This window comes from Lates calcarifer, linkage group LG1, assembly GCF_001640805.2.
Source record: "Lates calcarifer isolate ASB-BC8 linkage group LG1, TLL_Latcal_v3, whole genome shotgun sequence".
Classification (NCBI taxonomy): domain Eukaryota; kingdom Metazoa; phylum Chordata; class Actinopteri; family Centropomidae; genus Lates; species Lates calcarifer.
In genome coordinates, this window is record NC_066833.1 from 4,890,523 (window position 1) to 4,903,523 (window position 13,001).

Sequence of the window (13,001 nt, forward strand, 5' to 3'; positions counted from 1 at the left end):
AGTGCACCTTTAATATTATACTGATCTTCTCATCTAACCATTGGAAGGAATTACGAGAAAGTTTATTTAACTGGGAGTGGGAGATAAATTCAGAATAAATGCAGAGAGGAAGACAGCTGTTCCTCTAACACTATTGTGACACATTTAGTATATAATCCACCTAATTGACACTTGTGGTCAGCCTACCTGCCTGTATACTGGCACTCTGCTACACCCTACACAGTCTTCTGGGCTTTACCATCATATTTGTTTTAACAATTACAGAATACTGTGTCAGGCTGGAAGTGTGACACCAATGAAATATGGGTATACTGTGACTACAGCTACCTTTTTTTTTTTTTTTTTTACTTTAAAAAAGGATGGTAAACACACCAGAATGCTAATGAGGTGCAGGTATTGGCAGAACAAACTTGAGAAGAGAAGGAAAAATGTCAACAACAAAGCTGTGAGAAGAGAAAGCAATACGGACAAAACATTGTGTTTGATTGCAAGATTTTTGTTTCCTGCTGCCGCTGTTTTTCTTTCTCTCATCAAGTTTCACTTCTTGCCAGTGCCAGCTGATGACTTTGTAGATTCATCAATCACTGTACACAGCAGCAGAGCAAATTATCCTCAAGCTCTCCTCCACCTCCCACCTCTTTGAAAGTTAATTAAGGGCTATCCCTCACAAATTTAAGGTGAGATCAAAGTATGGCTAGGCAATAAAACAATCTCGATAAAATCACAGAAAATAATTTCCATAATAACGATGATAAATGAATGAACAAGTTTACATAAATGTATCTGTTCTGCATTTGGGCCCAATCACTCTTTTAGGCTACAGGAACAGGGCTATGTAGCTGACATGCATAAAAACACACACACACACACACACACCTTATTAGAGATGTAAAAATGAGCAACCAGTTAGATGTTTGCACAAGACATGAAAAACACATAAACACATATGACACAACATCAGTGATTTAGGCCTAGTTCGGATTTGTAAAGCAGAATAAACAGCAGAGTCAACTGCATATACACTGTAAAATATGCAGGTGACCTATGTTGACGTAGACACAACAAACTTTCACAATTTAAAATGTAATGTTACCAGTACACAGGAAGCTAAAGTCTAGCATCAGGAGCCAGACTCACAAACAAGTAACATTCGCTGAAACCCCAGCAGAAGTCATTATCCCATATAAGAGCTATGATAAGTATATTTTAGTGGAATAAGTAAATTTTTATTGTAGTCACGTGTCACATAAAAGTAAATAAAATTTAAGTGTATGTGTGATATGTGCAACATTTAGAAAAATTTGAGGAAATAAAGAGTCACACAGAGTCAGAGTCACACAGTTTCCACAGCATTCCTGATTAAAAATATTTTCTGCTGGCAATCAGCATCTACATAGACTTCAGACAGTTGTCTAAAAGTAACCAATAAGCTGTAACTCAGCTCTTGTCTAGTGGTGTGCCCATCATATTAGTTGCTAATTAGCAGGGAAACAACACGCAGAACTGGCCTGCTCACTTGAGAGAGGGACAGAAGCAGATAAAAGTGCGGGAAAAAATGAAAAAGAACAGTATGGGGTAGTGAACAAAGCGAAGAGAAAATCAAGAGGAGGAAAAAGATGGACCAGTGGAGATGAGATACAGACAAGTGGAGAAGGGAATGTGGAGAAAGCTAACCAGAGAAATAAAGGACAGAGGACAAAGGAGGAGAATGATGAAAAGGAAAAAGACGTTAGAAAGAAGAAAGGGAAAATAGGGAGGGCAGAGGTGAGAAACAAGAGAATATGCACAGATGAGAGATCGAGGACACAGTGGAGAAACTAAGAAAAGAAAGAGGAGTGGAACAGTGAGGGGCAAGCAGAAGACAAAGTGTGAAAACAGAGGATAAGGTGGTGAGGACATCAGAGGAGGAGGTAGAAACAGAAGGAGAGAGTAAAAGAATAAAGGTGGGGACAGACGGAGGAGTAAACACAATCCATCACTGCTGCTCTGCTTTGACTCTCTCAGACCAACACCTCCTCCTCTGCCTGAATGCTGATCTCAAACTCTCTCTTCTCTTCTCTCTTTTTCTTCTATTTACCATGTCTGTCTCTCTTTTCCTTTAGGTTTGTCTGTTGCCCAGTAAATGGACTGTACTTATGTAGCGCTTTTCTAGTCTTTTCGACCACTCAAAGCGCTTCACACTACAGATCACATTCACCCCATTCACACACATATTCATACAGCACTTGTTCTATACATAAGTGCTTTCTAGCACATACGCACACATTCACACACCAATGACACATCGGAGGCAAATTGGGGTTCTGTATCTTGCCTACGCGGACTGGAGGAGCCAGGAATCGAACCACCGATCTTCTGATTGGTAGGTGACTGCTCTAGTCAGTCCCCCACAGTCTGTGTTTCTGTCTCATTCACAGTCTGTTTTGTCTGTCTCTGTGTCTTTCTCCCTCTGTCTGGTCTCTTATCTCTCTCCTCCGGTTTATTCCCTTTATTAAAACTCTTTCAGTGTTCTCCCTTATGTTCACTTATCCGCCCTCATTCCTCTTTTCATTCTGTGTTTGCTTGTGTTTTTCTGTCTTGACAGTGACTGACAGACACAGGCGAAGACATCACACGACTAGAAAACCTCATCTGATGAGGCTGTCTTTGGCTTTATCCCTTGTAAACTAAAACTTTATCTGTGTGCCTCTTTTACGCCTCTTGGTCTTGAGGATTGTTGCCTTAGAAAGCAATCTTTTATCTAACACTGCTTTCTTATTTAAAGTAGCTTTCTACAACAGGCCAAACCTGACAAGGACCCATTTTGATATTTATTTGCTGATGAATAAGCTCCATTTTCTTTTAAGTCCTCGTGGCAGAGCTTATTTCTGCTCCTCAACAAAAATAGACTGATCCTACAATCAAAAGTTCCTTCTCTCTCTTAGATGAGTAGCACTTGCTTATCATTTCTATGACAGTGAGGCAAACAAAGAGAATATAATATGAGCAAAGAAGAAGGCAATAGTGAAAAACACAGATAGGACTAACAACGGAAAGAGCAGCCAGCATGGGTAACTTCTAAATAAGTGGATCCAAGGTGACAGAAACGACACAAAGTCAAATGTAATTCAGCAGTATCCTGCATTTTAACTGGCTGCCTCCAGCTGCAGTGTGTGTTTCTCACATTGTTAGACTATCAGGTCCCTTTCTAGTCCAGTAAGGTCCAGTCTAATACTGGACACCCACAAGTCAGACCCAACCTGAAGCTGTGGTGAATGAAAAGTTGTGGACAAGGCTGGAGGATAAGCTGTGGTTTTAAAGCATAAAATTCTCTGCACAGGTGTCGTTTGCAACAGCAATTCTCCATGGCTGCAACTGAGTACATTTACATGCACAGTAAAATCCCTGTTATTATAAAGTTTTGGGAAGTACCCAATTTCCATGTTTGTGCATGTAAATTTGAGCTCTTATTCTGCTTTTGAAAAACATTGTGAATATGCTGTCTGAGCAGGTGGATAAAGTCCAGATCTGATCACTGTCTCCACTCTGTGCAGGTGTATCTTCAACTAATGCCACGTAATAGTCAACAGGGATGGCAAATATGATGCTGAACAGTCTGATGATCTACATGCTGCAATTAACATCCAACACCTGCACTGCATGGGATATTTTCACCTGTGTCTGTTTGTTGGTTTGTTTACTTGACAGCAAGATTACAAAACTGATTTGCACTGGACTTGGTGGGGGGATGGAGCATGCGCCAGGGAAGAACCCATCAAATTTTGGTGCAGATCCAGTCAAAGGGGCAAATTTGGCCTTGGTGGAGTTATGCGCTGTACTGAGCTCTACTGTGGCGACCTGTCCAGGGTGTACGCGGCCTTTCACCCAGTGTCAGCTGGGATTGGTTCCAGCCCTCCATGACCCTCAAAGGATAAGTGGTATAGACAATGGATGGATGATTTTCACTTGTCTTTCGTCACTGGTGATAAATTAGAAAAGTCAAATCCAAAAGACAGTACAGAACCAACAGAGCAGTTAAATGTTGTGAGTCAAACTCTCAGCTGTACTGAAGCACATATCAGAAGCATGGGTTTTATTGGAACTGGGAAATGAACAACCAAGTTACTTTCTGTTGTGTGTAAACATCAAATGCCAAATATGATCAAAACCAGGATAAGACTAATAACTGAGATACCAGTGTGCATGTTTATATGCTCACTAAATTTAATGAAAAATGTGGATAAGGGTACTAGCAGCAGAAATAGATTTTACAGACTTGAGAGCATGGAGAAAATCTAGCTTCATTAGTATTTCTGTTCATGCCTTTTTGTCTTTGTGACTTTTTTTTATTATCTCTCCTTATACCCTGCATCCCATCAGCCCATACATCTGTTTAATTCTTACTCCCTGTTTTTGTATCTCTGTCTTGTTTCAGTGTTTCCCTCCCTTTCACATTGTTTGTCTCATCTCCTTCCCTATTTCCTGTTTTCTTTCAGTCTTCTTGGGTACTAATGGTCTAATTCAGCTCTGCTCCTTGTCTTGTTTTCTCAATTCCTCCCTCCTACAATCACAGCTTCATCCCCACCGACATGTTAACATCCAACTCGGAAAGATGCAAATTAAAAAAATCACCCTCAACCTTCAGTTCACCCCCCTGCTCTAATAATTTTAACCTCCATCTTCCCAGGGAGGGAGCACTGCTTCATATTCACAGAGTTACATACAATTTCCCCCAGGGAGCTGGCTAGAAACAACCATTTAGTCAGCTGCTGGTTGGCTGGAGCAGTCGAGGAGTTAAGTGCCTTGCTCAAGGACATATCCAGAGAGAATGAAGAATGAGTATCGCTCGCTTTTCTCTCCCAACGGCCATTCATCATCCACATTCTCCACTCCCATCTCTTTATCTGTAACCATCACCTCCAAACACCCTCCACTCAGCCTCACTGCTCCATCGTACAGATTTCTCCACCCTCTCCTCCGCTCCCTCCATCACTGTCTCTCCTCTGATCGCCTCCCATGCTCCATCTCCCTCCTTCCCCACCACTGACTGCTTTTATCATCACTCGAGTGAGCTCTGATGAATGACTGAGTCTGATTTGGGTGGAGGAGGTGGACTTGAACAAGGGAATGGACATTACAAGTGACATTAAGTTTTGCTTGTACGGCACTTTAGCTTGTGTTATTATTTAGAGTGATTTAGCAAAATCTCTGCTCATCAGTTTCAAAAAGCCAGACCATTGCATTAGTCACTATGGGCGAAATTTAATGTGCATTTTCAATGTTTTCAATGTAAAGGGCAATGTTAGTAGGAGTAGTCCAAACTTTTTACTTGCAGAATTCTAATCAGCTTTTAACCAACTGCCAGATGACTATCAGGTTTTCTTTGTTATTTTTCTTTGCTCCTGATTTTCAGATCAGAAAATACTGCAGCTATTCTGAAAATGATAAAGTTTTAATGATGAATGTCAAAACCAAAATCAAAGTGTGAGAAAATACATTTTATTTGTTCTCATCTTCACCTCAGAAAAACAAAGCTTCTTTGAACTTTGTGACAAGCTTATTATTATTATGATAATTTCGTTATTTATACCCATATCAATTATGACAAACTTTTTCACTTTGAGTCTTAGAATATTTTTGTTACCAGGGGAACACAGCTAAAATTTGCTTTTTATTGAATTTAACTGATCATATACACACTAACTAAACACTTATTAGGAACACCTGTACACAACCTTATTGCAGTCATCAGATTAGATTATCATGTGGAAGTAGTGCAGTCCATAAAGTCATCCAGGTACAGGTCAGGGGCTTCAGTTCATGTTCACATTAAACATCAGAATGTAGAAATAATGTGATCTCACGGACTTTGACTGTGGTTTGTTTTTCTGAAACTGCTGATCTCATGCAATTTTCACAGACAACAGTCTCTAGAGTTTCCTCAGAACTACGTGAAAAACCAAAACCTGCCTTGTGTTCACAGCCCAGGTAGGTGGTGGTGGTGTGATGGTGTGGAGAATGTTTTTCTGCAAGTTCTGGGCCGCTTGATACCAATCAATCACGGTTTGAATGCCACAGCCTGTCTGAGTGTGCTTCCCTTTATGGCCATCTTCTAATGGCGACTTCCAGCAGGATAATGTACCACGTCACAAAGCAAAAGTCACACATGACAATGAGTTCAGTGCATTTGTGAAATAACCTGATTCAATTATGTCAACATGGACCAGAATCTCAAAAGAATGTTGCTAACTTCTTGTGGAATCCATGTCATGAAGGACTGAGGCTGTTTTGAAAGCAAAGGGAGCAGCTACAGAACCATGACAGAAATCAAGAGAACACTGAATGATGAAGCTCTTTAAGATGCTGAAATTTTGGGGTGTTCTAATTAGTCATTGTCTCCTCCTGATTAGATCCATGACTTTAAATTATATCTCATTTAATCTTACAAGATGTGGCTGTGCGGCATATACATATTCTATAGCTGACCTACACTGACTGACTGAAATGATTTCAATATTTTTAACATGGTAATAGGAAAATACAGTATCCACAAGTTTCCTTTAGTTTTCCATAACATTTTGTGAGATGGATTGTTTTGTGAGAGAGGAGACAGAAGTTTGAGAGAGAATGGGTTTGTTGTCGAAGGAAGCTTCAAATAATATTTTAACAATATATATTTTACAATATTTCAGCCCCAAGACAAACAAAATTCATATATAGTTTTGAACAATGCAATGTAAAATGACACGGACCACTCTGCTGGCACAGCTCACTGATGCACACTATGGAATCATTAACAGATACTGCTGTTTTTTCTGTTTTCTGCATACACACTCACAACACTGCATGGCTTCAGTATTTTAAGGGTGCACAACAGGGCATTTTTGACAGCTGTGGTAACAGCAATAAACAACCAAACAAAGTATAGGAAATGGATTAGGCATTACAGAGCAAATACTAAAAATCAGTGAATGTGTCTTCAGGCAGTATTTTAAGAAAAATGTCTGACAACAAAGAACAGGTTTGCTCAGCAATCTGTTGGCCAGTACTTGTGAAGACCACATAAAATTATGATAGAGAGCACAGAGGCTGTGGGTGTTGAACTGAGCAACATATTTGATGTATTAGCTCCCATTACAGAAGGAGCACTGGGCAGAAGGGGGGGAGGTGAATAGAAAAAGAAGGATAGATGGCTAGATACAACTTCTAACCTGCTACTTAAGCAAGAACCAAAATAATCTGTCTGCTGACCCTATGGGAGCAGGGTGAGAGGATGGATGCCATGGAGTAGAAAAAGAAAATTGCCAATTGCTAAAGACTTCTCACTCACAATCTCGCAAACACACACATATACACAGTAGGTGAGTACTTACTTCCTGTCCAGACAGGTAGTAGGCAGCTAGCAGTCCTCCTATGAAACGAATATTGACCTCAAACACGGATACCTCAGCATTCTGGGAACACAAGATAAAAGAAATACATTAGAAAGGACAAGACAAACAATCTCCCTCAGTTCTTATGAACATTTGGACAGATTTGTACCATTTTCTTTCAAAGTAAGTTTTCATTCAATCCATGTTAAAGTCAGCAATTTGAACTTTTTCTTTAATCTTTCCTTCTTCTGGAGTGAGTTAGTTTTTCTAATGAGCTCCTCATTTGAATTCTTTCCTACAGAGTTTGTATCAAATGTTTGCACAACCTTCAAAAATACATCTGAAATACACAGGAAGAGATCTGCAGTTTTCACCAACAAAGGCAGCCAAATCACAGGTAAAGTACACAGGCTTTTTCATTTAATAACAACTCAGGCTCACACAGACTGTATCACCATTAAATCATTAAATCAAGAGGATTGCTTAAGAGGTATTACGTAATCCATGACTTCCAGCAACATCTAAAGCAAAATACTGTTCCTCCTCACTCCCCTGGTTCTCTTTCATTATAATGGTCTGCCATTTAGGCAAACAATGTTTGTATGGAGATGAGCAGCCTCACTTAAAAAAAGACCTCCTTAACACAATCTAAAAAAAAATATAGAGAATTCATAAATATGTAGTTCATATATGGCATCAAACAACACACTATGGCAGACCACTACACAAGTAAGCATGACTTTAATGCTGATACACATGCATGGTTGCTGAAAAAGCAAAGTAGGGAGATTGTTAATGTTCTGAAAGTGCAACTGGAAGTGAGTTTTTGTTCCTAAACAAATCCTGGATCAGACAGTAAAATCTGCAAGCACAAACTCTCATCCTTGAGTCACCAGTGTTGATAAACAATTATGTAACCTGCCTACAGGTAGCTGTGGGATTGCGCAAAATGTGTGATAGCCATTGGAGAGCCTTAAAACTGCATTTAGAGCTCCTAAGAGTTGAAGAGCTTTAAACTGATCCAGACATTTACCACAAGCCAACTATGTGTGCGCTGGTGTTCACCCCAATTTCCTTGTTTGCAAAGCACAGCTTAATTGGGGCTAACTCAAATCTTCAAGTTTTCCACTCTACTATACCCAAAAGGATAATCACCCTACTGCTCGTCTTGCAGCTTTTTCAGACACCATAGTGATGTACTCAGCCTCAGATGAGCATGTGAACCATAAGCACCTTGGTACAAAACCCCATTTAGTACAACAATACTTATGACTATCACAGTAAAGTAACTTGTGTGAAATTAGGGCATTTCTCTGTGACTGACAACCTCCTCAATGCCATGACAACCTTGACGCAGCAACCTTACTCAGCTGGAACAATGTGCAGCCCACTACATTCAAATGCTAAGAGCTATCTGCAAACTACAATGTGACCTTGCCCTGGTATTTTCACATAAGAAATGAAATACACAAGAGATGAGGATTTTACCTGCGCATCTCTAAAGGGAAGCCACACTGACGTTGATTGACAGTAAATGCGCTTCAGATGGGGTAGAGAGACATTTTGCCTGAACCTTAAAAATATGTTATGGTTTTAACTGTCTACTAGGTAGGAAAAATAGTCATTATTGCATCTTATACCCTGAACTGTAGCCTTTAGTCAGCAGCAGGTGTCAACAGACTCAACCGTCACACCCTCCTGTTTTGGGTCAGCGGTGGTGGCCAAATCACTGGCTTTTTGCCCCCGACTTCCACCTACTCTCCCTCCACCTAACTACTTTCAATTCATCCCTTTTTGCTTCTTGCCCTTTCTGTCATTGTCTAGAACTGTCATAAATTGTCTTTCTGCTGCTGCTGGGAAGCCTTTGCAGTAGAATTATATGGGGAATGGCCAGTCTTTCTCGGCATCATCACTTCTTCCACAGACCTGTAATTTTAACCAGAATGTTTTTCTTAGGTTTTCGGAGGACTACAGCATTACAGAGCAGGGCAGTGTGAATATCCAACGTATTTGTAGTAGATTGGATTTTGGCCCCTTGGGTGTAACAGGTCTGACTGAAACAAAGCAGACCGCTCTACCTGCATCTTTACAGACCAGTTTATTTTTCTGCTTTTTACTCTAGTGTCAGCAAAAGACTGTAAGAGCATAGCGGCACCTACAATCGACCTTGAGTTACAATGGTGTTGCACACTGACAGAATGTGTGATAATGTACCAGTGTCACTTGCAGTTGAGTCCTCCCTCAGATCCCATGTGCGCAGTTGTGCTGGTAAGGTCAGAGTCAAATACAGACTGTAAGGTGAATGAGGTGCAGAATGGCTCTCATCTCCACTGCTCCATCTATGTTATTTTCTTGAATAGATCCAACTTCGTCTAAGAGTGCATATTTCAAAACACTCTTTTTTTCTCCTCAAGGTTCCCCCCTCTGGTTTTATCATCTGTTTTTTTTGTTTTCATACCACATAGGAGCAGGCAAATAATCAATTTTAACAGCTACATTAAAGGATAACTCCAGGATTTTTTAATCTGGGCCTTATTTTCTCATGTTTTTGGGTGTAAATGATTGATAGGGAAAAAAATCAGCCACTACTGAGCAAGGACGGTATACTCTGAAGCACTAAACAGCTGCAGCAAGAAACAGAAAGAGGTTTGTTTACCCTAGTCCTTTCATCGCTACTGACAAAAACAGGAATTTTACCTCACAGACTACTTGAATTACTAGTCTCCTGCTGCCTCAATTGGTTATTATTATTCATTTGTGTTACTGTGTGACAGGACACGACTGTGTGGTGGAAGATGTTTTCAGATCCTTTACTTAAGTAAAAGTACCATACAATAACACAAACAAACTAACCGATCAAAGTGGTGGTAAATGACCACTTCCCATGTTCTGTGAGGTAAAATTACTGTTTTTGTCAATGGAGTCTGGTGGCTTTGAAAAGAATGATTACACGGCTGGTTAAACAAAAAGGATCTTAAACAAAAACATCTGTCACTGCAGGAATCATATCCAGAATGTTGTCACTCATGCATAAGCCCCAGGGTCAAAGTCAGAGTTATCCTTTAAACTTTTAACAGTAATACATTAAGGTCCAGATTTTTCAGATGGCATAGGAGCAATAGACAATTTTTAGCCACCATTCATCATTTCAACACTGTCGTAAGGTGCCATATAAACCTTTATTCAGCTTACAAGTGCCACCTTATAATAACCAATACTGTCAAAGCTTATTTCTTAAATTTTTTGAAGCACACAATTAATCTGAAGAATTAAAGTGCAACAGCACATCAGGAAGCACACACCGAAACAGCAGGAGCTGATAGTCATGGACTGGGTGCAGCACTGAGTGGCTGTTGTGCTGAACTGAATGATGAAGGGATGGGAAGCTCTCATAAAGCTGAAGGCCGGCTTTATTCTGTAGCATCCATCTATAACACCCTGTCCTGTCAGTCAGCCTCTCTTGTTAGCCATTTACAAGTGTAGTTTAGGAGCGCAAACCCCAATGAGGGGCAGAGCTATAAAACAGCCCTGATTTAAAAATACCTGCAGTGAACACAGATAGGATGGCAAGGAATCACGTAGGTTGTGTGATGATGCATGAGAACAGCGCAAGAAAAGTTTAATTTTAATGAATTGTTTTGGTATGAAGCTACAAAATAGGACAGCAGAGTCACTTCATTCTCTGATCTTCTATCATACGACAGCTCTTAAAGAAATACTGTACTCGCTCTCCCCTGTGAATTACACCCACTTTCCAACCTTTGCTTCTTTCTCTATTAATATCCACCCGGCCCCAGTATAAACAAAAATTTGTCAAGCCATCTCCTAAGACACCTCCTTTTGTGCAGTTTCCTGTCATAGATAATAACTGTTGTTTATTTTAATTATATCCTGTCACTACTGTAAAAGTGCCTCTTCCTGATGTCCATACTCACGGGGTCATGGGCATATTTTGACTGATGTATAGTCAGCTGTACCTCTGACTAGTGCTCTCCTTACACAACTTACTTTTGCTGATCTATCAATCTTTACATTGACTACAATCAGTCAATCATCACAAATGTCATATGCAACAATTTTGATAAATCAATCAATTCATTTTGAGGGGTTTTCAAACCAAATTGATGCCCATATTCTCTGGTTCTTGTCTCTCACATGTGAATATTTGTTGTTTTTTCTAGTCTAGTAACCCTAGACAGGTGATGGAAATTGAAGGCAGCACAATGCCGCTCCGATACTCTCAGCTCAAGTGTCCAGCTGACAGCACTGACAGATTTCATAACTGAGCCACAACTAAGACACAGCCAACTTTTACTCTCTCTGACTGTGAAGAAATCTGACATTTAGATGATGAATGAAGACATTAAAATGTGTTTTTAGGTAAAACACGAGAGTCAGTGATAATGTAGATTGTTTATAAAAACCTTCCTATAACTAATAATGTAGATAAAAAGAAGCATGAACCAACAAACCACAAGCACCTGATCAGTTAATATATCAAAGACAACTTACTGATGCTTTGTTTAGTTATTAAAACAGTCAATATCAGTAGCTGTAAGAGAAGTGAGTCGCTCTCAGCACAGTTATACCATTATCCATTATCCCTCAGTGAGTGCTGCATCTTTTCTGTGCTCTTTCAGATGCTTGTATGCATTTCCATTGGCCTTTCTCACCTATATGCAGCATCGACCACTGACTGTGTTTACAGAAGTGTCCGTCCCTTCATTTTCACCCACTATATCCTGTGCCTGCCTTGTATTTTCACAGCAGAAAGTTGGACTTCAACACAAAAGCCTATTGAATAAGTGAAAGATTCCAGATACATGTAGCGTGGTATCGTTCTTTTTTCATTCACAGCATGTGGGGTGTATCTGTGTCTGCGTACTTGTAGTCTAACACATGGTTTTTGCTCAAACCTTTTACTAGAGAATGAGAAAGAATGTCATGAACATTCTACAAGTTTTGAAGGGAAACAGGTGGAAAAAAAACATGTCATCCAGGTGACTCGGCTAAAATTAAAGTTACAACGACTTGTCATTGCAGGTGACAAGAGAGAGGAGAACACAAGGCTGGGGAAGTCACTGTCAAATGTCTTTCACCTTCAGCAAAATGCTACAGGGGAAGGGTAAAGGAGAGGGGAGGGAGCATCTAAACATGACAAACATGACAGCTTTCATCACCTAGGACCATGACAGCTCAGCAATGCCATGAAAAATAAACAGCGGAATATAACCTCTTCAAAAGACTGTGAAAGACAACTCTGCATATCTTCATGTCTGGAAAAATTGCGTAAAGAACCTTTACTCCTGTATAATTAAATCCAGTTAATCAAACTGGGTTGGGATGTAATCTTTGACAGCTAGCGTTAATTTATCTCTCCATCTCTGCTGCATCGTCTTTGATCAGATCCTCAATCTAACCAGGGTTATTAATGCATCAGTTAACAGAGTCCATTAATTTCGGTGGATCGTGGAGCCTGGCAATGGATGCAGACCTCATGCCGACACATTCATCATCTGAGGGCAAGCTGCAGTGCGGGGGCCCCTTCAGGACACTGGAGACTCAAACAATGACTCACTGCTTGGCTCAACCTGACATGGCAGCTATTTAATCATTCATTAGTGTTGGAGCTGGTGGACGTGCTGTTGG

At 40.2% G+C, this 13,001-nt stretch overlaps 1 protein-coding gene across 3 annotated transcripts in view; it reads right to left on the reverse strand.

The window, feature by feature from the left end:
* man1a2 (mannosidase, alpha, class 1A, member 2) overlaps positions 1 to 13,001 on the reverse strand; it is a 121,469-nt gene that overhangs the window by 42,630 nt on the left and 65,838 nt on the right. For all 3 annotated transcript variants that reach the window (XM_018660689.2, XM_018660690.2, XM_051067269.1), the window contains exon 6: positions 7,353 to 7,433. In XM_018660689.2, the coding sequence (XP_018516205.1) occupies positions 7,353 to 7,433 (81 nt within the window). The remainder of the gene's footprint in view (positions 1 to 7,352; positions 7,434 to 13,001) is intronic.